This window comes from Haliaeetus albicilla, chromosome 11 (assembly GCF_947461875.1).
Source record: "Haliaeetus albicilla chromosome 11, bHalAlb1.1, whole genome shotgun sequence".
NCBI classification, from domain to species: domain Eukaryota; kingdom Metazoa; phylum Chordata; class Aves; order Accipitriformes; family Accipitridae; genus Haliaeetus; species Haliaeetus albicilla.
The window spans coordinates 18,752,916-18,775,668 of NC_091493.1; the positions used below are offsets into that span (position 1 = coordinate 18,752,916).

The 22,753-nt window shown below is 45.2% G+C and overlaps 1 protein-coding gene across 5 annotated transcripts in view; it reads left to right on the forward strand.

Moving 5' to 3' along the window:
* The window catches only part of LOC104315669 (uncharacterized), a 32,311-nt gene extending 12,306 nt beyond the window's left edge, over nucleotides 1–20,005 (forward strand). For 4 of the 5 annotated variants that reach the window (XM_069796439.1, XM_069796440.1, XM_069796441.1 and 1 more), the window contains exons 3-9: nucleotides 6,019–6,180; nucleotides 8,735–8,921; nucleotides 9,909–10,057; nucleotides 11,040–11,066; nucleotides 12,583–12,701; nucleotides 17,213–17,332; nucleotides 17,836–20,005. In XM_069796439.1, coding sequence (XP_069652540.1) covers nucleotides 6,019–6,180; nucleotides 8,735–8,921; nucleotides 9,909–10,057; nucleotides 11,040–11,066; nucleotides 12,583–12,701; nucleotides 17,213–17,309 — 741 coding nt within the window. In that variant the 3' untranslated portion in view covers nucleotides 17,310–17,332; nucleotides 17,836–20,005. The remainder of the gene's footprint in view (nucleotides 1–6,018; nucleotides 6,181–8,734; nucleotides 8,922–9,908; nucleotides 10,058–11,039; nucleotides 11,067–12,582; nucleotides 12,702–17,212; nucleotides 17,333–17,835) is intronic. The other variant, XM_069796443.1, reaches the window with a different exon arrangement.
* Nucleotides 20,006–22,753: the final 2,748 nt, after the last annotated feature.

The window sequence follows — 22,753 nt, forward strand, 5'->3', positions numbered from 1 at the left end:
GATGGCCTTCCTCTTCAGCATGCCAAACCCTCCCAAGCAGTGAGGAAGGTCAGAGATGGCCCACCTCTGGTAACATTGCATACCAAGGCAGCACAAGCAACACACAATCCAATGGAGCACCTTCTTCCTCCCCAGACCTGTCTCACACACGGCAGAAGACAGACGTCTGTTTTGCACAGTTCCCAAACAGACAGCGACCTGGCCTTTTGGCAGAGAGTTCAAAAAAGGACCGGAGCAGGAGAGTTTGAATATAAGGAGACTTTATAAAAAGCTACCCAAATTCTCTGTTGTACTCCAGAGGGTTTGCAGCCAGCTTGGTCTTGTCTGACAGCTCTGGCTGCCCATGAAATTCCTTTAAATCCTTTGTGAAATGGAGCCTCAGTTTCCTAAAGCAGAGCATTTAAATAAACAAGAGAATAAATTAGAAGAAGCTGAAGAGGAAATGAAACTCTTGGTGGCTTATCTCCCCTCCTTTTTAATATCCTCACTGGCTGAGTGCTAAAGCTCTGTGCCCCAGAGCACTTCTCTTTGTTTGTTTTTTGAGCTGTATAAATACAGCTGTGACCTAGATGCTGAGGAAGTTTGTCCCTCTTCACAGAGCACCTCCAGGCTGCTGTATCTCAAAAGCAGTGCTCTTCAAACTGCTGGGATGCCAGGTAGCACCCAAGCTGACTAGGGCAAGAAATGCCCACTGCTGCTGCACAGCCCTCCTGCAGCTGCAGAGCCTTCTGCCCTCGCCAAACCTGCACAATGTTGACCTGTTCTCACTGTCATACAACAGAGGCAGGACAGAGTGAGACCCCCCTCAGAAATTATGTCCTGATGATCATCTGCCCACACAGTTGATGGATGCCTCTTGGTTCACCCCAGCTGAGGCTCTGCTCCAGGCTTATACTCTGTGGCTTTCACATTTGCCTGTAACTTGTTCAAGATACAACATGGTACTTAGGAGCCAATCTCTTGTCTGGCCTGATGTCATCTTAGGGACTCAGATACCCCTAGAAATGCAATCAATGTTGTCTGAAAGACAGCAGGCCAGTACAAGATATTCCCACTCTGCTTGGCAAAGAACATGGCAAACCAAATTGTTCCATCAAATCAATTCCTCCTGCATTAAATTCATGTTGACAGAGATGCAAGAGTGCTTATAGGGGCTTATATTTAATGCCAGGTGAGAGCATTATTTAATTATAGGTGATAGCAGCTTCCTCAGTTCTGTTGCTGGTTTGGGGAATACAACTTCCAAGTAAGAGGAGAGCAGCTGAGGTTTCCCAGCCCAGGTGGCTGTGGCAATGCCATCAGCACTCTCCTTGCCAGCACACCACACCCGAGCAAGGATTCAGTCTCTGGATGAAGATGTCCCTTGATGTCCTCCAGGCCTCCCTCACTGCTGAGGCTACTTCCAAGAGAAAAGGAAGGAAAATGCTGAAAAAGAGAGACTGGAAATGACCAAATATTTTAACCATTTAGATTCATTTGGTGAATGGCTTTGGCTGAAAATATACATCAAATAATTTCAGTCTGGCATTTCTTAAACAAAGGTTTCTGATCTTTTGGTTTGAACCATTGTTATTTTGAAATTTGCCTGTGTTTAGAAAGATGAAAGAAAGTGGAAGCTGTCAAAGAACAAGTGAAAGAACTTTGAAGCCTAAATAAAAGCATTTCCTTTTAAGCCAAATTAAATGTTTGAGGTCAGTTTGAAGATACATAGCTTTTGATGCTTTTGCTTTGCAAAAATTCCTCACGCTCCATAAAGTTTACATTTAAAGTCAGCCCATACCCCTGGAAGAAGAGGGAGGGTGGGAGCATTGTCATCATTAAATGAAAAAAACCCATTATTCACACAGTGCTAATTATCCTTGGCCACAGCAGTCAAAATACTTCTCTGCAGAGAATGGTAAGGTTCAGTGGAAGGATAGGGCAACCTGTGATTGTCAGCCCCATAGCCTGTGTGTGCCGCTCGGAGGAAACTAGAAGCTATCAGTAAGCACAGCCCCTCCTGGACAGCAGGGCAGAGCCGCCAGAAATACACAGCACGATCACTCTCTTTCCTGTTATTCACAAGCCTTTTGGTGCTGTCAGCTTCCAGTGACAAATGCTTCCCGCTCAGCCTGTGACGTCACTAATCAGTTGCTCCAAGCCCATGATGGGAGGTGTGTAATTTCATTCCTTGGCTGTTGGCACAGTGACTGTACTGCCTCTGTACTGGCCATGCTAATGTGGTGGAAGTGGGCAGTGAGGGATTTATGGGAGAATGGAGCATAGTATAACTCAAAACTATCCACAAGAGAAAGTGAAGAGCATTGCGAGAAGTGCAGAAACCTAAGTCACTGCAAGAAACATCAGTGAGCTCCCATCTGAAGTAAGAAGAGCTTCATCTGCAAGCTAGTCTTGCCTGCCAGCTTTGGCTCCTGCTGCCAGGTCCAGCCCAGGACAGTTTTCCATTGAGCCTGATAGAAGAAGAGCTCCCAGCTCTGTGACTCTGGTGGCTTCAGAGGAAAAAATGTGATTTTACACCAGTAAAAATATTGACTGGAGGGCTATAGATAAGACAAAGTTCCCAGTGCAGGTGTTGATCCTGTATTTTTAGGCTTCCTAAGAAATCTGTGGGCCAGCACAACTACGATGGTTTATTGCCAGCTGAGCAGTGATACATGTACTGAAAACCTGTCCCCAAAACTTAGGTGAACACTCACAAAAGCAGAGATCTCTTTTTAGTTACACAGGTGTAAAGTCTGTGTAGTGCAACTTAACTCCACAGGGTCAAAACTGTAATGGGAGTAACTCAGCATAGTATAGCTGAGAGCCTTGGATTCCTTTTCTTCCAGCTGAGGGTCTAGTTCAGTCTGATGTACCTGAAAGCAAAGTCTGGCACCTATTTATACATTATGTTGTTACTTTCCTCATCTGATTCATAAATTACGCCTGTCTGATCCTCTGCATCTTCACCTTCGAAAAAGTAGGTGAGATGTTTTTCCTTCTTCATAGGTTTCATCAGCTCAAAAATGGGCACATGGCTTTTGATCCAATACTATTTCACAATCCCCATGTGGTGAATGGGAAAAATTTCAGTCTTGTTAGGTCGATGTTTTGGGAAGCTTCAGCTGGGAGGACAGAGACTGGAAGAGTCTCATCCTGGAAAATGTCTGCAGTTTTCCTATGGTTGCTCACCCTCCACTGCTAGCATAAAACTCTCTCACTGGTGCCGAGAGGAAAATATTTAGCCCAGAATGTGACAGAGCAGGTTCTATGCTGCACTTGGCATGACCAGAAGATAGCGAGGGCTGTTTAGGTATTTCCAGTCTATGGAAAAGAAAGTCCTGGAAGGATCCCTAGAGAGGCCCTCTCTGAGCAATCGTTTTGGAGGCAACCAGCTAAATTACACAAATTTTCTGTATTGAATGCCTGCCATATCTGAGCAATCCTGATGCTAACAGGCATTGTAGCAGGGCAAGCAAGGTGAAGCATCCCCCTTAAAGGCTTCTACCCTTGCATGCTGACCACAGAGGTGGCTGGCCCTGCAGCGATGGGCAGGCACTGGAGGCTCTGCCTGATTTGCCTTTTGCTCATTTGTGCTTGCTGGGATCAATTCAATAAAATGCAAATTAATTTACTATTAAATAGCCCAAATTGACTGCCCTGAGCAGCCTCTGAAGGATGACTGTGAAACAGGGGCCTCCAGCATGTTGAGTCCAAGCTTCAGTCTGGTTTAGGTCCTCTAAAGGAGTAAATCCACCTTGCCCCAAGACCTGGAGCAACTGCTCTACGCCTTTTCCCTCTCATTTTCTGGGGACCTGTATTTATTCTCAGGAGTTGGAAGTTCTCCCTCCCTTTTGCTAAAAGCCAGATTTTCTCCATGCTTGTCCTAAACACCCCTTTGCTTTCAAGTGCCTTGAGCCCTAGACACAGAGCACTGGAAATCAGGGCCACCTCCTCTTCTTCTCCCCCTGCCCGTTTTGCCCTATAAACCTAGCAGCTGCAAACATGAAGCGGGACCTTACAATATTAAGCACAGGACAAGTATGGAACAAAAAGAGGGTCTCTAACTGAAAGAGGTCACAGTCAAATGCTTCATGCTTTCTCCCCAGTCCTGAAGTTACAGCCAAATGTTTTACTTTACTGTCTTTTCCAAGAGCTCCTCTGTCCCTTGTAGTCTTCCCTTGGGTTTCTACAGCTGTAACAGGCTGGATTTGCTCACTGTCTCCTTAGGGCGATACAGACATGCCATCAGTCACTGCAACAGCAAACTGGCAGAAAGGGAAGTTGTTAAATGTGCCAAAAGAGGGTACAGAGTGGCAGAAAGCCTACGTTTTCAAGGATAATGAGGAACTTCTGACTACCCATTTTGGGACAGCTCAAAACTGCCAGATTTTCAGAAGCTGATACTCACATACTTTCTGAAAATCATGCTTCTGAAGCTGGGCACCCCCAAATCCCTAGTTGCTTTCAGATATGTTGGTTATAGTGCTTTTGACTCAAGCTTTTCCCAGCAGACACCATGTAGGCTTTGTTCTCCCTGTGGGTCGTGGGGCTGCAGCCCTTCCCACTGCACAGACATGCTAAGGACTCAGTTTTATGGCTGAGTAACCTTTGTCTTGCCACCACTTCTGCAGGCTCTGCCTGAGAAGAAAATAAAAATCATGAATGTGAATGACTGGTCGGCTTAGAGTCATCACAGTTTTTCATATGATTTCATGTGACCTCTGTCCCAGCCTCAGACACAAAAGCATCTGGACATAATAATACCTGTTTATAAATAACATTGTATCATCATTTGTTTAAAAAGAAGTAAATCCTAATGTTGATTATTTTTGAACACACCATGAGCTTTCTGACATAATGAAAAGACAGGAAGAGTCCCAAGGCTGGCATTTCCCCAAAAATGTAGATTGTTGTGGGAAAGGAGACAGAGTAAGCTTCCTGCTTTTGTAGAGGGAACTTATTTTTTGAAGTAAGATAAACTTAGAGTGCTGCTTTTGTAAAGTTCGAGGCTTATTTTACTTACTGATATCACACGCATATCAGCAGGCAGCGCCAAGGTGGAAGTGAGCCTCTGCATGTGTTTGTTAGCAGCACATTCGGCAGAGTCCACTCGTGGCACAGGAGAGAACACTTGCTGTGCATGGGGAAGTCCTGGGGCCAGAAATGGTGAAGCGCAGAGCAGGAGGCTGGGAAGCACCGTTGCCTTTCCTCTGCCACAGGATTACTGTCTGTCTCTGGCACTGCCCTTGGCTGAGTAGCAGTGAGACTCTGCAGGTCCTAGGTGTGGAGAGATCAGTGGTACAGAATATCCTGCGATAGCCAGATGGCAAACTCGATCCTGCAGACTTTCTTCAGGCATCTCTTAATGACTGAGAAAGTAACAGCAGGGATGTAAGCTGGGATCTGCTAAAGACCAGTGGAAAGATGTTCTTTCACTTTGGCAGCTTGGTTCAGACCCATGTCCCTCTCACTGACCCACCAGTGATGAGGGTCTGAGTTCAGCTGTGCCATAATGGTTGCAGATTGCCAGAGGCAGACAAAATGCACCCCCAAGTTGGTCACAAAGCAGCAAATCACTGTAACCTGCATATATGTGCCTTTGGGTAGGAGCCAAGCTCAGTCTCAATAGACCTAAGTGTGACTTGCACTGAGGGCTATGGGCTAAGAGCCATACTAACCCCAGCCATCTGTACCATACAGTAGAACTATATTTGTTTGCAAGGGTCCTGTGGCCAGTAAAAGACAACATTTAGCCTGGGAGGTGGAACTAGAAACAGGCTGTCATGAGGTTTTCCTCTGCGTCAGCCTGTGATCAGTCAGAAGAGTCCCTCTAATGGCGCATCTTGCTGAGTAATCCAGAAAAGAGCTGTGAGCAAGCAACACTGTACCTTAGATCTGGCTATAACCAAAGCCACTTGCAAGAGGAAGCCTGAGTGTCTTTATCACAGCCCGCTGTAAGGAGTGTGCTGGGCTCCCAACTGCTAGTAAGGATTGCTTTGCTGTTACTCCATGGTCCAAGATGCATTGTCATTGCAGGTGAACCAAGGTAACAGCAAAGCCCTGGGATCTGGTTTGGGATACCTGGAACACATCTGCCAACTGATTGAGAAGATTGGGCAGCTGCAGGAGCACAACTTGCGTCTCCAAAAGCAAGTGTGCAGCTTGCAGAAAGAGCAGAAGATGAGCCAGATAAAAGAGGTAAGCAGACACCATAGTATCTTCTATTAAATTATATACTTAAGGCCCAGATGGAAAGTTCCAAGTCTGGGTGAGGGAAGATGCTGATTTACTTGACCCCACACCCACCTGGGCAGGCTGCTCTGGTCTTCAGGGAGTCCTTACCCACCACAGTGGGCTCAGCTTCCCTTGGGCTTGGGTTTCTGTTCTTGTTCAGTTTTGTTTCCCAGCTGTGCTTGCTTCTGTTGAGTTAAAATGTGTCCTTCTCACCTCATGCAATGGACAGCTCGAATCAGTAGCCTTAACTTCTCTACAGCTGAAAACTCCCAAGAACAATCCCTCCATCAATGCTATCAAAACAAAACATTTCCATGGACCTCCTTAGTGATTGTGTTTTGAATTAAAAGCTCGCTCTTTCCTTTCTGGTTTCAAACTGTCAAAATCCCAGAATTTTCCCCAAAACAGACACAATGGGAAAGAGAAGCAGTGGTACCACTACCCAAATCCATGTTCTCTTTCCCTTCCTGCACTTCTGAGCTGCCAAATGAAGAATGTCTGACATGAAACATCTCAGTGTTTCCATTTGTCTTTTTTTATCAGCCAGAGGTAGCTGGGAAATTTGCAAATCATTTCAGCATCCTCCTAAACAGCATTTTTTAGCCCCTGCATATTTTGTTCGGCTCTACCCCACCTCTGCTTCTCAGTGCTTTTTCTTTGGCCATCACACCAGGTTTCCAGCTTTTTTCCTCCCCTTCCGTTCTATTTATTTTATCACTCCCCAAAGGAACAGAAGGGGTTTGTCATACTCAGCTATTTCTTCCCAGCCATGCTGTGGCGAGTCTTTTATTCTCCTGACAGTGTCATTCCTCCCCTGGTGCTGCTTTCCCACCTGCTGGGACTGGATCTGCAGTAGGTGACTGACTCCTCCTCAGAGCCAAAGCCAAGTTGTGAGTCAGGTTGCAGAGCAGAGTAGCCCGTCATTTCCATGTACCCATCTCTCATGCCTAGAGGAATGCAGCCTCCTACATAGAGCCTGGGAATTGTTAACACATTTCCTGAAGCTTTACAACTGTGAGTCATTGCTCAAAGTAACTCCTCCAAGCTGCAACTTCAGGGTCAAATCCTCATCTGGTGTACGTGCCCCCTCCCCCCCAGCTCACACTGAAATGAAAGGCACCATGCTTTCATTTAAATATTTGAAACTTTGATCTTTTTGGTATTTTCCAAGATTTCTCAGTGGTGCCTTCTCAGCTGCATTTGTCCCATACTGTTCAGTGGGGAATTGGACCCCCAGATGTAACATGCAGCACTTGCAATGTGCTCTGCAAAACTGGGTGCTCTCTCTTGAGTATCTCTGGGGTGCCTGCATCTCCTATATCTGAGCAGCTCTCTGTCATTTTCCTCTTCAGAGTTACAGCCCCTCTGCGTAGAAGAGGAACACTACTACCCCCATTTGCCATGAAACTTGGAGGTTGCTGTCCATACCCTGTCTTGGAGGGACTCCTAAGCTACTTTCCAAACCATGTTCACTCTCCATGCAGGCTATGAGCATGGAAAGGTTTCCATACCCCAGACATAGCTAGGGAAAACACAACGCCCAGAGCAGAGATGGGTTAGTGTGGTATTAAGAGCTGGTCATGAGGATCGTAGGTAGCCAGTGCTCCTGATGCTGTTCTTGAGAGCTGTACAGACACCACCACAGAGACTGATGACATTTTGATCTTGTGACACAAAGGGAACATGGTTACTCCACATCCGTTGCTTTACAAGGAAATCTTTAATGCTGTGGGCCAAAAGCAGCATCTTTCATAATATTTTCAAAGCAGCTTCCAAAGGTATAGGTAATGCAAATTGCCATGCTGCTGTGGCAACTTATCCAAATAAGATGTTACATTAAAACTGTCAGTCGCTTGGGGGTCTCCAGAGGTGCTAAACTGGCGTTGGCCTGTCCTGGTCCCAACACCAATAAACAGTTTGGCTCCCTTTCCACTTCAGCTGGGTAAAGCTCGCCTTGCTTTCTACCCTACTAAACTCTTGTGCAACATGGTTGTGCAAGGTAGAAAATCTCCCCTTCCCACCATACCAGCTACAGCAGAAGTACACCAGCTGAAGTACCACATACAGTGAATCTGACTGGTAACATGCAAGCAAACTATGGTATCCCATCAATAAAAATACAAGATATTGTTGTCTGTGCATGTGCCAAAACAAATAACATTATCTTAAAATGCAAGTCACTATTATAACAGATCTGTTTATTTATACAAATGCCTTAGCTGAGCAGCTCTGTGTTTAGAAACTTGTATTCAATTCCTTCTGGGAAACAAACCCAAAAAATGCTGAATATTAGGCAATTTAAGTTAAATACCAATGAACCCATGAAAAATCTATATTACCAACTTCAGGCTGCTCACCCTTTTACAGAATTAAATAATTTGTCTGGGTTCTGATGGGTCTCAGGACAAGGCTGGTCATCCCTGGGCTGGAATGATTGCAATTTGTACCATCGTACCACCTGGTTACATTGGGCTGTGGCAACCTAAGAATCTGCATGCTTTCTTTTTGTCTGGTGTAGGAATACCTTCTGCAGCATTGCTCCTGTGGAGCTGCCAGCGTCTTCCTCAACTCATACCAAGACATGAAGACATTTTTTTCTGGGAGGAGCAGACCTCACAGCCTCTTGGTTCAGACTGGAAACCCTTCTGATCTTTCCATCATCCCAGAAATAGGAGCGAACACTGAAAAGCTAAGCAGCTGCAATGGTGAGTTCAAATAACTCTAACCTGCCCTACTGCTTGCCACCAGTTGGTGAAGTAAGCTGACCAGCAACTTCCTTTTCCCTAGGAAAGACAGATGGGAACAGTGCAAGGTGTTAGTGGAACTATACCTTAGCTGGAATTCTGAGAGATGTGTTTTAAAATGCTTTGTCTACACCTACAATTTTAACACTTCCTGCTTCACATGTGTGAAGCAGGACTTTTTACTTTGCAGCTGTGGCTACAAAGATTAGGACAAATGTGTTAGAAAATGGGTCTCTCTTTTGGAAACTTTGCATGCCTGTATGGGTCCATTAGTGGAGCCCCTCCATGTGGCTTTAAAATCCCCCCAACCAAGGTAGGATTTGATCTAAGATGGAAAGCCTTATGCCTGTTGTTAGTCTCCTACTCTCTCAAGCAGGCACAGAACACATTCCTGGAGGATGACTTATGCTATAGACCGAGTGGAAATAAGCCCTAGCTGCAAAGGTTGGATCCAGAGACCAACTTTTCCAGGAGGCTGAGAAAGACTGAGCTCAGCCTACTGATGATAAAGCCAGCTGAAAAGTCTGGATCCAATGTTAGATGTGAACCAGCCCACTAAGCGAGGCTGATTAGTTTATTTCAAACCTTGGACTTCAGCCTGCCTCTAATACCTGGTGCAATGCAGAATATCAACACACCTCCTAGCAAGATTGAGTCAGAGTGTAAATGGCCTTTGGGATCTCTAGTGCTGAAGCTCAGAAATGCTCTTTCCTGGCAGTTTCAGAGCAGGCCTGGAAGGGAAATAAGACCATGAGGAGGCCATTAGAAAGTGCTGCCGTGGTCAGACACTTTACTGGAGCACTTACCTTCTTTCCACTATAGTGGCATGAAGACACATGGGGGTTCATCCCATCATTAAGTCCTTAGGGTTCTCATCCCATCTGGAGTCGCAGCTTGCTGGCAGCACTGCCCAGAGGCCGTCCTAGCAGGCATTGCATTTCATTGCAGGAAGAGAGAGGTACCCGGAATCAGGAAACAGCCAGCCGGGGCTCAGGAAGTCATCAAACAATAGGAACAACAAGGAGAATGAGTTCAGAGAAGCTGGTAATATGGCTGAGAGACAGGCTTTTCCGTCAAAGGACCCTGCAGTAAGAAAGGTGAGTGATAAGCTTGGAGCCAGACTGCGAGTGGGACCTGTGGGAGAAGCAGGGAAAATTCTACTCAGGTAGAGCAGAGTGGGGTGCCGGGAGAACAAGCCTGTCTGCTACTGAATAGGGCTGGGACAGTGAGGGCCAGGGTGCTCTGTGCCTCTCTGCTCCCAGCCTTAAGCGAAGACAGTGCCTATGTCTTTATGTCAAGAAAGGCACAGAGTACTGCTGCAGGGGAGAAGACCACTACAGACAGCAGCATGGGCTTTAGCCCTCACTAACTCCAGGTAACTCAACATATGAACTCTGTCCTAAGTATCTTCACTACTGCTGCTAGCATCATTAAACCAAGCACACATTCATTACCACACATAAAAATTTTAGTGGGTCAGTTCTTAGCTGGCAACACTTATTACCACACTGGCAGCATATCGGTGTAATAAGCTCCAGTCCCCAAAGCATGTTTCAGGGAAACCATGTTGCTGAAATCCAAGGGAGCCAGGACGAATGCTTCTCCTCTCCCTTTCTTTCCCACTGTTTGTGGCTGCCTCAGCACTTTCAGGTTCCAGCGGGGATCAGAAGTGCTGAAATGTCAGGGCAGAGGCTCCAGTCAGGAGTATTCCCAGCCTGACAGGAAAGAGGAAGGAGTAGGTCTCTCACAGGAAAGACCTTCTCACGAAATTTCCACCCCAAAGTTGCAAATAGGTTGCAAATACTTCGATGAACTTCAGAAACCAAATCAAGGCTGAATCCTGAAAGGTGCTCTGTGCTCTGGCTTGTGTCCAGCCAACTTCTGCAGTAAGAGAGGCAGAGGAGGAAAGAAGGGATTATCACACACAGGAGAGACAGAATCCTAAAGAGATAAAGGACTTGACCAAGGTTATGGGTGGACTCCAGGGCAGAGCTGAGAACAGAGCCCAGTCTGTTCCCAGCACTGTGAAATGGTCTCACTGTCTTGTTATTTATCAGTGTATTTGCCTTTTGTTTTTAGGGTCTGGATGTCAGCAAGATCATCTCGGTATGTACTGCCTTTGCACAATATATTTAACTTGTACCTGCATTATCATGGACCAAGCCCCTGTAGTGCACAGCATTATGCGTGAACAAAAGAGGTTCACTGACCCCCGAAGCTTACTATCAAAGTAACAGACAGACATGTATTATGACTTACTGCATGCGGTCCGTTGTCCTCCCAGCCCCACTGCAGGCAACAGCTAGCTAGCCTTCAGGAACAGGCAACTGCTCAGGCTTTCTGTGATATTAGCACTGATTGCTTTTCTGGGACAACACCAGCACAATGAGGGACTAACTGCTGAGGCCTCCAAAACCCTTCCATAGCATACGTTAATCCTAGTAGCAAACACAAAGGTTTTATATTTCCATGAGTAAACAGTCTCACTTATGGGCAATTAACTCAATAGCACAGAAACTGGTGTTGCAGTTTTCAGCAAAGCCCATGACCTCATCTGAAGTTTTAAACGGAAAACTTAGCAGAGCCCCAAGAAGAATTACCGCAATTGGCTCTGCCTGGGCTGATGTGTGGGGCTGGGCAGTCGCCACGTTGTGCTCCCAAGGTGGCCACAACTCATGGAGTAATGGCTCTGCTGGTGGCACAGTGGGAAGGCACCTCAGGACAGGGCAGAACAATGCCCCGAAAGTGACAATGGTTTGAGAACTTTACCAAAACGGGAATTGTCTCTCCCCATTATGCTAGTCCTGAGGCATGATCTTTTTTTGTTCTGTTCCCAAGGTTTTCCAGCCATTACTTTAGGAAATTTCAAACAATGTAGCAAAAAATAATGAGATTTTTTTGATGTGTGGCTCCTTTTCAGTTCATGAGTCCAGATGAGCTCAGCCCAGAGAGAACAAACATGAGGGAGGGCCTCATGAGACTCCCTGATCTCCTGATAATCTCTATTAGCATTTCAAATGTATGTGCCCAATAGCTGTGGCTTGCAGACAGGGAAACAAAGGCTTGATCTCTTCTAATTCATGGTCCACAAAAGTCACCACCTTGAAAAGGGCTGATACCAATGCAACTGGCCTAATAGAAAGAAGGGAGTCAAGCGGCTTTTTTGGGTTGTTTTTCTTGTAAAGGCCCCCCTGGGTGCATATGAGTAGGTAAGAAACCAAACCGATCTTTTCCTTTAGTACAGTATAACAATAAGGTGAAACGTGCCTTTAAGCAGCTAGTCAGCACTCATCAGTTGCCCTCACTCTCTGAAACTTGTAAGTCAGAACAACAGGGTCCTAGATACAGGAATGTTACTAAATAAAATACAAAAAGGATGGTATTACTGACAGTTGATCTATCTTGTCTCATTGTGTCCTATACAGGTACAACCTGGCCACTGGGCATCATTGCAGGGTGTTAAAAATTCTTTTGTGGGCCCTGACTCTTATCTGTCCAAAATGAAGCAGCTCCCTTCTTCCTACCACCCTGGAGTGCCCCAAAGCATCATATGTCGGCCAGATGAGGTCTGCCAGCAGCTAGCCTCTGGTCCTTCAAGTTGTGGTTTCTTTTTGCTCCCTAGGGCGAGAGCCATGCTTGGGGGAGAATGAGGGATCTTATGAGGAAGACACGGCTGAGAAACCAGAACAAGCTGGGGCTGTCCTCCGCTGCTCTGAAGAGGTCCTGCCCACAGCTGTACAAGTAAGGCAGAGCTATGGGAGATTTTCACTTAGTTTTGGGAGGAGGTGGTGGGAGATTTACCTCTGGTTGTTGCTGGCCAGAGAAGACCTCTGCTTACCTTCTCTCCATTGCATGTGGTGGTCCTGGCCAGCACAGCCATTTGCTTCCTTAGTGCCCAGGTGCTCTGAGATCCCAACTGGATAATGTTACCTGTGTGAGAATAATGGAAACATTAGGGTCCCTAAAAGAAGGTGCTTATCCGCAACAGGGCAACGGGATGTTGACAATTAGTCAGAGCCATTCTATAGCCTAATTATTTTTCTTTCTGCTCCCTCCTAAGCATTACAGTCGAGGTTAATGCTCTCCTCTATCCACCAAGGTGTGAAATCTTTCATCCAGTGGAACAGTAACCCGTATTGCATGTGATGTGTGATGGGATGGGACAGTCAGGATCAGCTGGAAGGTTTCCTGTCAGAGGAAGGGGAGATGAAGTTTGCTGAATGTGTGCTCATGGCTGGGACCTGCTTGTTGCTGTAGCTGAACATTTGGGTCAAGCATGAGACCTCATTTCTGTTCAGAGATCTGTGCTGGTCCCTTGGGCAAGTTTGTCTACCAGGCTAGTTACAGCCTGGCCTCTGAGCTATACTCTGTGGTGCATGTCTATCTGAGGTGATGACAGTGCATAGATATTCCCTGTGCACTTGCCAAGTCCTCCCAGCTGGTCTGGTGAATTTGGGGTGTTTGCTTATATAATCAGGTAACAGGAAGAGCCTGGGTATCTTACTCACCAAAGCAAGGAGCATTACATGGGGCTGTGCACCTCCCTGTGTTTTTTCAGCTGAGGTCTTGGTAACCTTGAGCGGAACAGCTCAGATGTGCTTAAGCTCTCCTCAGGTTTTAGAGGGTGTGATGGTAGGGAAACAGCAGTTGTTAAAGCACTCAGGAATGTCCCATTGCTCCCCTTAGACAGCCTGTACCTACCTTACAAAATGCATATGGGAACTAGGAATCTTGTAATTATAGCTGGAAAAAAACCCCTTCTGTAGTTCATGGAGTGATTTTTCCAGCTGGGAAAAGCTTGGTTGGGGCCCAAGCACACGTAACAGGCAAGCTTCCTCCTATTGTTTGGGAAACTGAAAGAAACACAAAGCAGAAAGAGATCAAACAGTTCCATCTAAAATAGACAGTGAACCAGCTGGGAAAAAATACAAACTCTTTTGAACCTTCCCTCTAAACCTGAATAGAACCAGAACTTTATTTGGGCTTCAGAAAAGTCCTGTCTCTGCAACCTCCTGATTGGCCCTTTCTCTGCAGCACTGAGGACACCACCGGTGCTCCCAGTGTGAGAATTGCAGGCTAGGTCCTCAGCTGACTACATCGATGTACTTCCAATGAAGGGCCAGCCCAATAGCTCCTAACAGAAACAGCTTCTGCTACTTTCACACATATACTGGACAACTACTACTGTCATGGAAATGCTGTATTGCGAGATGCCAAATGGACGATTTTTTACCTGGCTGTAACTGGGCAGCCCCAGAGATCTTGTACACTGATTTTTCCAGGCTGCTTTCTGTAGCTGGTGAAGAATAGCCTTCTCTTTTTTTTTTTACTAACTTTCTTCTCCCATATAGCTACATAAAACCCTTGCCTCTACTCATGCCCCTTATCTCCTTCCAATTCCTCTTCTCCTGCTTCCTAGCTCTTATTCCCCAGCCCTAGCTGTATTTGCTCTTGCTCTTTTTACTCCACACCCTGCAATAGCAATGCACTGACACTGGGATTTTCACTGGTGCCTGGAAAAGCTGGTCACCTTGCTCCCATGGCATTTTGGATATGTAGTTGCCCTCAGGCTCCTTTGAAATAAAAAGTTAGGTTTAGTGGATCAATGACAGCCCTGCAAATGCTGCTGGACAGGAGGCCAGTCCTTCCTACAGCAGCACCAGAATGGTAAAGCAAGAAAGTCTCACTTGTCTGCAGCTCTTGGCAAAGCAAATGTTGAAGCCCTGATACTCTCAGCATTTAAAGCCACTGTCTTTGTTATAATTTATGAAACATGTTTGTCCTGGCTCCCGGTCCTGTTTGTACATGCAGGCATATGGAGTTGGCTGGCTTTTGCTTACCCAGGCTTCCTTGGCTCAGAGACATCTCCCAAGGTCTTGAACTGGAACAGGTTGGAGCCTGGTGCCCTGTATTAACATACAGCTCTGAAGGAAGCACAGATTTGTTGCTTTTGACACCCAGTCCCACCTGAGTCATTTGGGCAATTAGAGAAAGTCTCTCTGTTTTTGTTTTTGTAACTAGGTCAAAGCAAATTCCCTTTCATGCTCCCAGTCTGCTTATGATGAATGATCTGCTCCAGGGCGGTTGTTTTGTTTTTCTTTTCTGTCTTTTTTTCTTTTTTTTAACATTCACAAAGGAATTCTCATAGTAGAGAGAGAGAACTTGGTTCTTCCAGCGGGAGAGGGGGGGGCCTGCCAAGGTAAACATACTAGCACAAGACTCAGTGGTTTGTCATACATTGTTCTAAACAGGCTCAGGTTTTCATTTCATTTTCTTTTTCCTGCTAGTACGTTTACTCCCGCAAAGCAACATCTGTTTTGTGCAAAGGGCCAGAACAGGCTGATGAATGACTTGATCATGATGTTATGAACTTAAGCAGCACATGGACCTGGATCTGACCTATGGCAGGAAAAGTGGATTTATTACCCCAACTGTTGCAGAATGATCCCTCCACAAAGAGCAAGGAACTCACTTCCAGCTCAAATGACCCCCAAGACAAGAACTTTTTGCCTTTCCATTCTGACTGGTTTAGTGACAGAAAACTGTTCTCAAATGATAGTGGAGCATCATACGGTCAAATACTTGCCCTAGTTAAACAATTACAGTCTGATGCTGCTTTGAACAGTGAGGAGAGAATCTAAGCCTGGCCTGTGAAAGCTGTTCTGCAAATTCTGCAGGAGCCTACCTTGATCAATTTATTGCCTGTACGTTGCCACTCCATCTGACGTTATAAAATGTGTGAAGTTGTCTCTGGCTAGAATGGTGTTACAAACGATCCCCAAAAATCCAGGGTCAAGTTGTGCATTAGCACCTTTGTATCATTCTTCCTGACTTTCCCTAGCTCCCTTTCAGGACAAACAGACAAGACATACAGTCTTCCACTACTTGCTGTGACTGCTGCCCAGAAGCAGACTGGTCCAGCAGTTATTCCAGTCCTGGCAGAGGTACAGAGCCAGCCATCTCAGTGAAAGCAATTGTGCTCAGGAGTTTTTCTGATGCTATCCCCAACCTCTTTCCAGGGCAGGAACTAATTTTGGAAGGTTTGGGCAATGCCAGCCTGGCATTCCTGTGCAGACACACCCACCTGCGTATCTATGGGAGCTGCAGCTTTAATGCAGCTGTGTGGGAATGAGCTAACCTCAAATTACAGTATCTTTCATGGTAAGGATGCTAATTTCAGTCTGACAGCCACCAAAAGCTTGCTGCTGTATGATGACTACTTTGTGGTTAGGGTGAAGTAAGTTAGGAAGGACAGTGCAGTTCTAACATTACAAAAAACCCATCTTCAGTATTGTATGGCAAAGGCTGAAAAGGGCCCTAGAGCCTCAGACCCAGGTCTGAACACTGCTCTTGACATGGGAAATTACTACCAAGGGAGATCTCTGTGCTCAGGGTTGAGAAGCAGCCAAAGACTTAAAGAATAACATCAAGGCAGAAGTTTGACCATTCCATTGTAAAAGAATTAAGAGCTGAACAACAAAAAAAAATTGTACATTTAGATTAAAAAGAAAACAAATTAGTAGCTGGCAAAATAAAGAGTCTGCACCACATCAGTCAGGACTTTGAGTTGAAAACTTCTTCAAATCAAAGATTTGAAGTAAACAGCTATTATTATTATTTGAAATAAATAGCTATTTATTTTCTGTAAATAGCTTTGAAATATTGCATTAAAAATCCCAAACCTACAGCTTTTCTTTCTTAAACAGCAGCTATTTTTAAAAAGTGTTCCAAAAGGTTTGTCTTTCATAAGTCCTGGAGGCCTGAGCTAACTAAACCATTACAACCAAACAGGATGCATTACACTTATTTCAATTGTATGTAATAAATAACCAACAAAAAATTAAGTTGGAGACAGTCCATAGAGCTAGCGTAGTGTTGTTCTTCAGAACATCTCACTTCCTACTTAGTACTTCAGGCCAGAATTTTTAACTTCCCTGTGACATTCACCCACCAGTCTCTCCCCCTCGCTTCCAGCTAGGCAGAAAATACTGGTTGCTCTCAACAAAATTATGTTTGTGTCCATCCATTAAATTATGACTCCATGCCAAGTGCTGCATTTTGTAGCTGTCTTTTCTTGGATGCTGCCACAAGTATTTGGACAGCATCTGTTTTGGAATTTCAAACTGGAGAGGGGGAAGCTGCTTTGGGTGCAGCTTGGATGTTGGGTACATATGCACAGCATATTAATGCTAAAAACACAGCCATGAGTTCTGACCACTGTTAGTTTTAATTGTATTTTTCCATTTGTTAAGGCCAGATATTATATCTTCAGAGCTGAAGAAAACTGAGAGGAACTCCATGATTGTTCTGGGGCAAAATACAAAGAATGAAAACATATGGCCTTTCTGATAACCCCAGTCAAATGGAACAAGGTAAAATAAGTAAAGCAGCATATGTTTCTTTGTGGGTTGGGTTTTTTTTTTTTGCCTGTTCTCAGCACAAAAATGAGACAGTCCTGTTCCTTCATCCAGACATGATCCAACATGCAAAGACAGGAACAGGTCAGAATTTTGTATGGATTTATGCCAGCTGAGGACTAGCCCATACACCTTCATTTTAACAGTCCCCCTGCTTTTTCTTTAAAAAAAAACAAAACAAAAACCCCCACAATTTAAACACCTTTGTAGTCATATAGGCTACATCATGCAGCCTTTTTACAAAAAGTACAGCAGCAAATTCATTTTTCTGCCATCAGTCAAAAGACTCCCAAATAATAAGCCAACCAGATGTCTTGGGAAAGAGACAATCTGCCCATAATCAAGACTAAAAGAGAACCAGGCTCAGCCTCATCTTCCACCTTCCCAACTCAGCCCATGGGTTAAACGCAGAGAAACCCTTTCTAATCTCTCACATTGACTGCATGTTTCTGTTTCAGGAAGGCAAAGTGGCAACACCAATGGACACAAAACCAAGAACCCCCGGGTTGCTTCGTGCAACTGGCATCCTACAGTTGTCAACAGAGCAACTCCGATTTGAGCATTGGAAGGGAAAGAGGGAAGGGGGAGGTTGAGAAGGGTCTGCGGACAGATACATGCTCAGCTACATACTGCTTCACTCCTGAATCTGAAGTATACATACAAAAGTCAAGCTACAGATGAAAATTGCTGTTAGCATCTTGGCAACAAAACCAAGAGACTTTTAAATAAGATTTGGAAATTATTCCTCCTCTTTGGGTTATGAACAGAATTGCCCGAAACATTGAAGCTTTTAAGTTATCATTGTTTTCTGGGGACCTTCTCCAGCTGAAATAAACTTAAGCTTTATAGCACACAGCAGCATCTAGAAGAGTGCCAGGAACTCTTTGCCCAGTGACAGAAGTGGCTGTTGGAAGGACAGCCTCCTCCCTCCGGGGGGGGGTTTGAGTTGCAGTCTCTGCTTGTCCCCAACACAGCTCCTCCCTTCAGAGCAGCATTAGGCCAGCTGTGCCATTTTACTGGAATCCAACGGGAAAACCAAGTCTGCAGAGCCAAGACTTCCTATGAGGCCATTCCTGAATCCACCATAAGCTTCTAATCCTGTAGGCCTGCTCCTTCTGCAGAGGCCCCTCAATTCCAGCACTACCCTACACAGAAGTTGGCATCGTGCAGGCTCACTGCAGAGACCAGAGTGAGGGGCACTGCAGGAATCAGCCTTTCAAGCAACAAGAAGGTGCATCTAAGGCAACACCTCAGCTTCACCAGGCAGCCCAGCTCTTATGCTATCACTCAGGGGCAGAACCAGGCTTGAATTCCTACTTTTAAGTTGCAGGTTAAGTCCTTTGACTGTGTAGGTGGGGGCCTGAGGCTGTAGATAGGGTAGTCATGCTGCTGTATGTATGGCTCAGCCTGTACTCTCTGCTGGGAAAAGGCAAGAGGGAGAACAGAGCTGCAAGGAAGAGTTATTCAAATACATACATCCCTTATAAGCTGCCGCTCTTTTGGGCCACATTAACAACCATGTAACACTATGGCCACAATTGGTGGCTGCCTTATTGCCATGTGTCCGCTGACTCCAGACTCAAGGGACAGACAGCACATGCTTCTGAAGATCCCATGGTTGCAGTGGTCTCTGCACACCAGCTCTTATATTGGTACTAGCACAATAATTAATGCACATGGAGTAAAGATTTATTTAAACCAACATTGCCTCTTGTTAAAAGATTATTCTACCCTCTAAATTACAATATCATTGCAAGTCAAGTAATTGCTGTTTAAAAGTCCCCTCCCTAAACCTAACTTGCCTGGGAAACAAGATTTGAGAAGCTGGCAGGAATGGATCAACTTCAGCAGGTTTAGCCTTTCAGTAACAGATGCTTCCCCCTTGCTCACTCAGATCTGCTAGAGCCCTTGGAGTCCTCAAAAGGAGAGCAGGATCTCTTCTGAGATTCCAAGCATCCCAGCCAAGCTCTCCCAGGGCAGCTATAGTTTGCAGGGGTGAGTGAAAGCAGCAGCCCAGGTCTGGTTCTCCAGGTACTCAGAAGGGTTGTTACTTAGCATCTCCAAAAAACCCCAACAGCCAAACCCCAATAAGAAAAAAAAAAAAGTCTGTGCTGACTCAAAGTTAGCACCATAAAGTAGGTGTTGTGTTTAACGTTTCAGTTATAGCTGCTGTTGCAGGAGTTGGTTATTCACTGTATATCTTGCTAGCTTCATCCAAAGCTAGAAAGATTTATAACTTTATTATTCTGTGAATAGTCTGTATAATCTCCATAAATACAGGGGACTAAAATCCTGCATTAACTTACACCCTCCATTATTCTTCCAGCTTTACAGAGACTGTAAGGAATGTGAATCAGTGCAAACTAAATTTAAAGTGTTTTAAGACATAGATAGCATCATGAACTGGTATTCCCCACCACCTCTATTCACAGTATAGGTTGTGGTTGTTTTTTTTATTTTTTTAAATGAACTAGCACTCTTTTTTTATTACAGCATTATATGAAATATATTCATGTATTTTCAGAAATAAATATATTTATAACATGTAAGATACTGTATAGTTCTCCACTCCAGGATACATTGTAATACTAGCATAAGAAATTTAATAAAAGCATCACTATTATGATACTTGTTTTCAGGTACTTTATTAATGAACACCTGGGTTGTAGTACAGCAACCACCACACATTTAAGGTTTCAGGTGAGCATAGCTGGTCAAGAAAGGAATTGTTTACCTGCCAGCTTTTGTTCTTTTGAGGCTGGTGTTGTTCTAAAAGATCCAGAGAGCAAAGAGCCTTTGGAAAGTTCAGATACAGCCAAACATGGATGTTCATTTTGAGCAGTCCTGTATTAGGTGCTGTTGCTCGGCTGTGCTTCCAAAACCACGGAGTGGGCAGACATGGCAGGGCAGCACACATCACTTCCACAGGAAAGAGTGAAGGCACCAGGGACAAAACATGCTGATATTCAGCATTCAGGTTTCTTTCTGAGTATCTGGATTCATTAGCAGCACCACACAGCAGCCTCCACTGACAGGTGCTGGCTGTCCTCAGGGCTGCTTTTCCTCAACTTCTCTTTTGTTCACAGCCCACAGCACCCTCCTGGGCAAAGCAGCTTTCCTTCATCTGCAGGAGCCTAAGCCAATGCCTACAGCAACACACAACACCTTTAGTTCAGCTTGTACAACCAGGCAGTATGGAGGGAAGCTAAAGAGGTTGCTGACACAAGAAGTCACATGCAGTTACTCAAAAGAAAGTAAAGGAGAAAAGTCAATGAGACCCAACTAAAGAAAGTAGAGGCCTAGGGGAAAAAAAAAAAAAAAGAGAAAGCCAGAAATCCACCTGTGAAGGTAGAAGGGAAAGAATACACTTTTGCAGAAGAGAAAATTGCAAAACAAAGCAGCAATGAAAGCCACTAACACCCCAGTGGAAGAGGAAAACAGGCTAGGAAGAGGGGTACAGCACACCAGAAGAGGAAACCTCTGTGTTGCCTAGCTTTCACCCTGTGCTTCCCACTGCTGCTGCCCTTCCCCTCCTGCTAGGGACCAAATAGCAAGCCTTAAGCACAGAAGGCTTCCCACAGAGTGGATAAGGGAAGTAAGTTCACTTCTCTGCCCACCCACCTCCACTTACCACTGCATGTGCCCTACACTAAGCAGCAGATCCATGACAGCAAGATCCAGCTCTGCACCAGAAGGGACTGTCCCTGCAGGAGAATCTACCTGAACCCCAGAGACTACATGCCCAGAACTCCCTGCCACTTTGGGATGGTTCAGCAACCCCATGGAGGGCAGCAGGGAGCAACTGGGCAGGGACTCTCCTCCCCAGACCCTTCAGCCTCCACACAGACATCTAAGCTCTCTACGCAAATATCTTTGTCTGCCTTAATGTGGCATGGGAAGACTCCAGCAGCAGCCAGGAAGGTGTTTAGATCTTGGCTGGCACACATAGTTAAGAGCAGTGCCAGAGCACCCTGCCTAGTGTAGTGAAAAGGTGTGGTCTATATTACTCCTCTAATTGCCCAGTTAATTAACATTACAGACAGCTGCTAAAGACTTGTTATAAGGCACATTGAGTTTACACTCTGCTTTCCCAGACAGGGCTTCACCTGCAACACGGACATATAGTTGCCAGAGGCACTCCCTAAAGGAGGAGGCTGTTCGACCTATCTCCAGCTGATGATTTCTCCAGCCTATGATCTCCTTCACTCTCACACCATACAACTTGGAAGAGTCTTATCTTCTCTTCTTCTGATTAGATTTTAAAAGCAGGCAAGACTAAGAGCACTGGATATCCTGGAAGTGGCAGTTCTGCTAGAAAAAAAAACATTCTAAGATGATCCCTGAAATTTCTTGTTGGAGTAAGAAAGGAATTAAAAAGAAGATCCCAGCAACTGTTAACACCTTCAAATCACACAGTATGGACAGAAGGCAAGTAAATAGAACAATATTTGCTACCTCAAGTGAGATACTGTTCAGTTCTTTGCTTCCATGCATATAAGAGCTGCTCTTCCCCTTTAAAGGCTCCTAAGCAGTATGATTAAGACTACTCCCCAGTTAGGGGGAAATTTCTAATCAAGTCAGGGGGAGAGAAAAAGATATTTTTACTTCCCCTCAAGCATACTTGCTCAAGGACTACCCCATCATCAATAAGGGGATCTTCATGTGAGTGCAAGCACCAGAGCTCCCCCAACCTGGGCAGGAAGAGGGGGTGGAGCCCCTTTCCCCCTCCACCATCAGGAGTGGTTTGCTGGACTGTTTTTGCCCAGGACCTCAGGAAGCTGAGAATGATCCTGCTCAGCTGCTGTGACTGACCACACCACACTGAGATGCTGCTGATGCTCAGAACAGCAAGTTTTATTTCTCATCTCAAAAAAGCACATCCATAGCAGTGTTATGCCAACAGTCGTATCAAATTAGCTTTAATCCAAGAGCTTTGAAGACTCCTGTCTACTCTTGCATGAAGGTTTAAGATTAATCTTTAAATCAAGTTTGATTTTTTTCTTGAAGTTCAAACCACATAGGCCCTTTGATTTTTTTCAGTTGGAATGAAGTTTCCCCTGTTCTCATCCTCCAGAAAAAAAAAATCCCACCTGCCCTTTTTTGTTTCCAGAGCAAGAGAGGTAGGTTCATGTACAGCATCATTAAGGCAGCCCATTTGTGTAGTGCTTTGCCATACCTGCCTCTGAGTCCTGCCACATAAGCACAGACCTGGCTTACCTAGTGAGCTCAGGGGCAAGTGGGCAATTCCCAGCTCCCCTGCACAGTCGAATACCAGCTCCGCAGCCCTGAAGGAGAAGCGGCTGCAGGATTTGCTTTTAATTAGTTTTGCTGCACTTCTGCTCAGTGTTTGAGGAGCCAAGGTAAGTACTTTTGAAG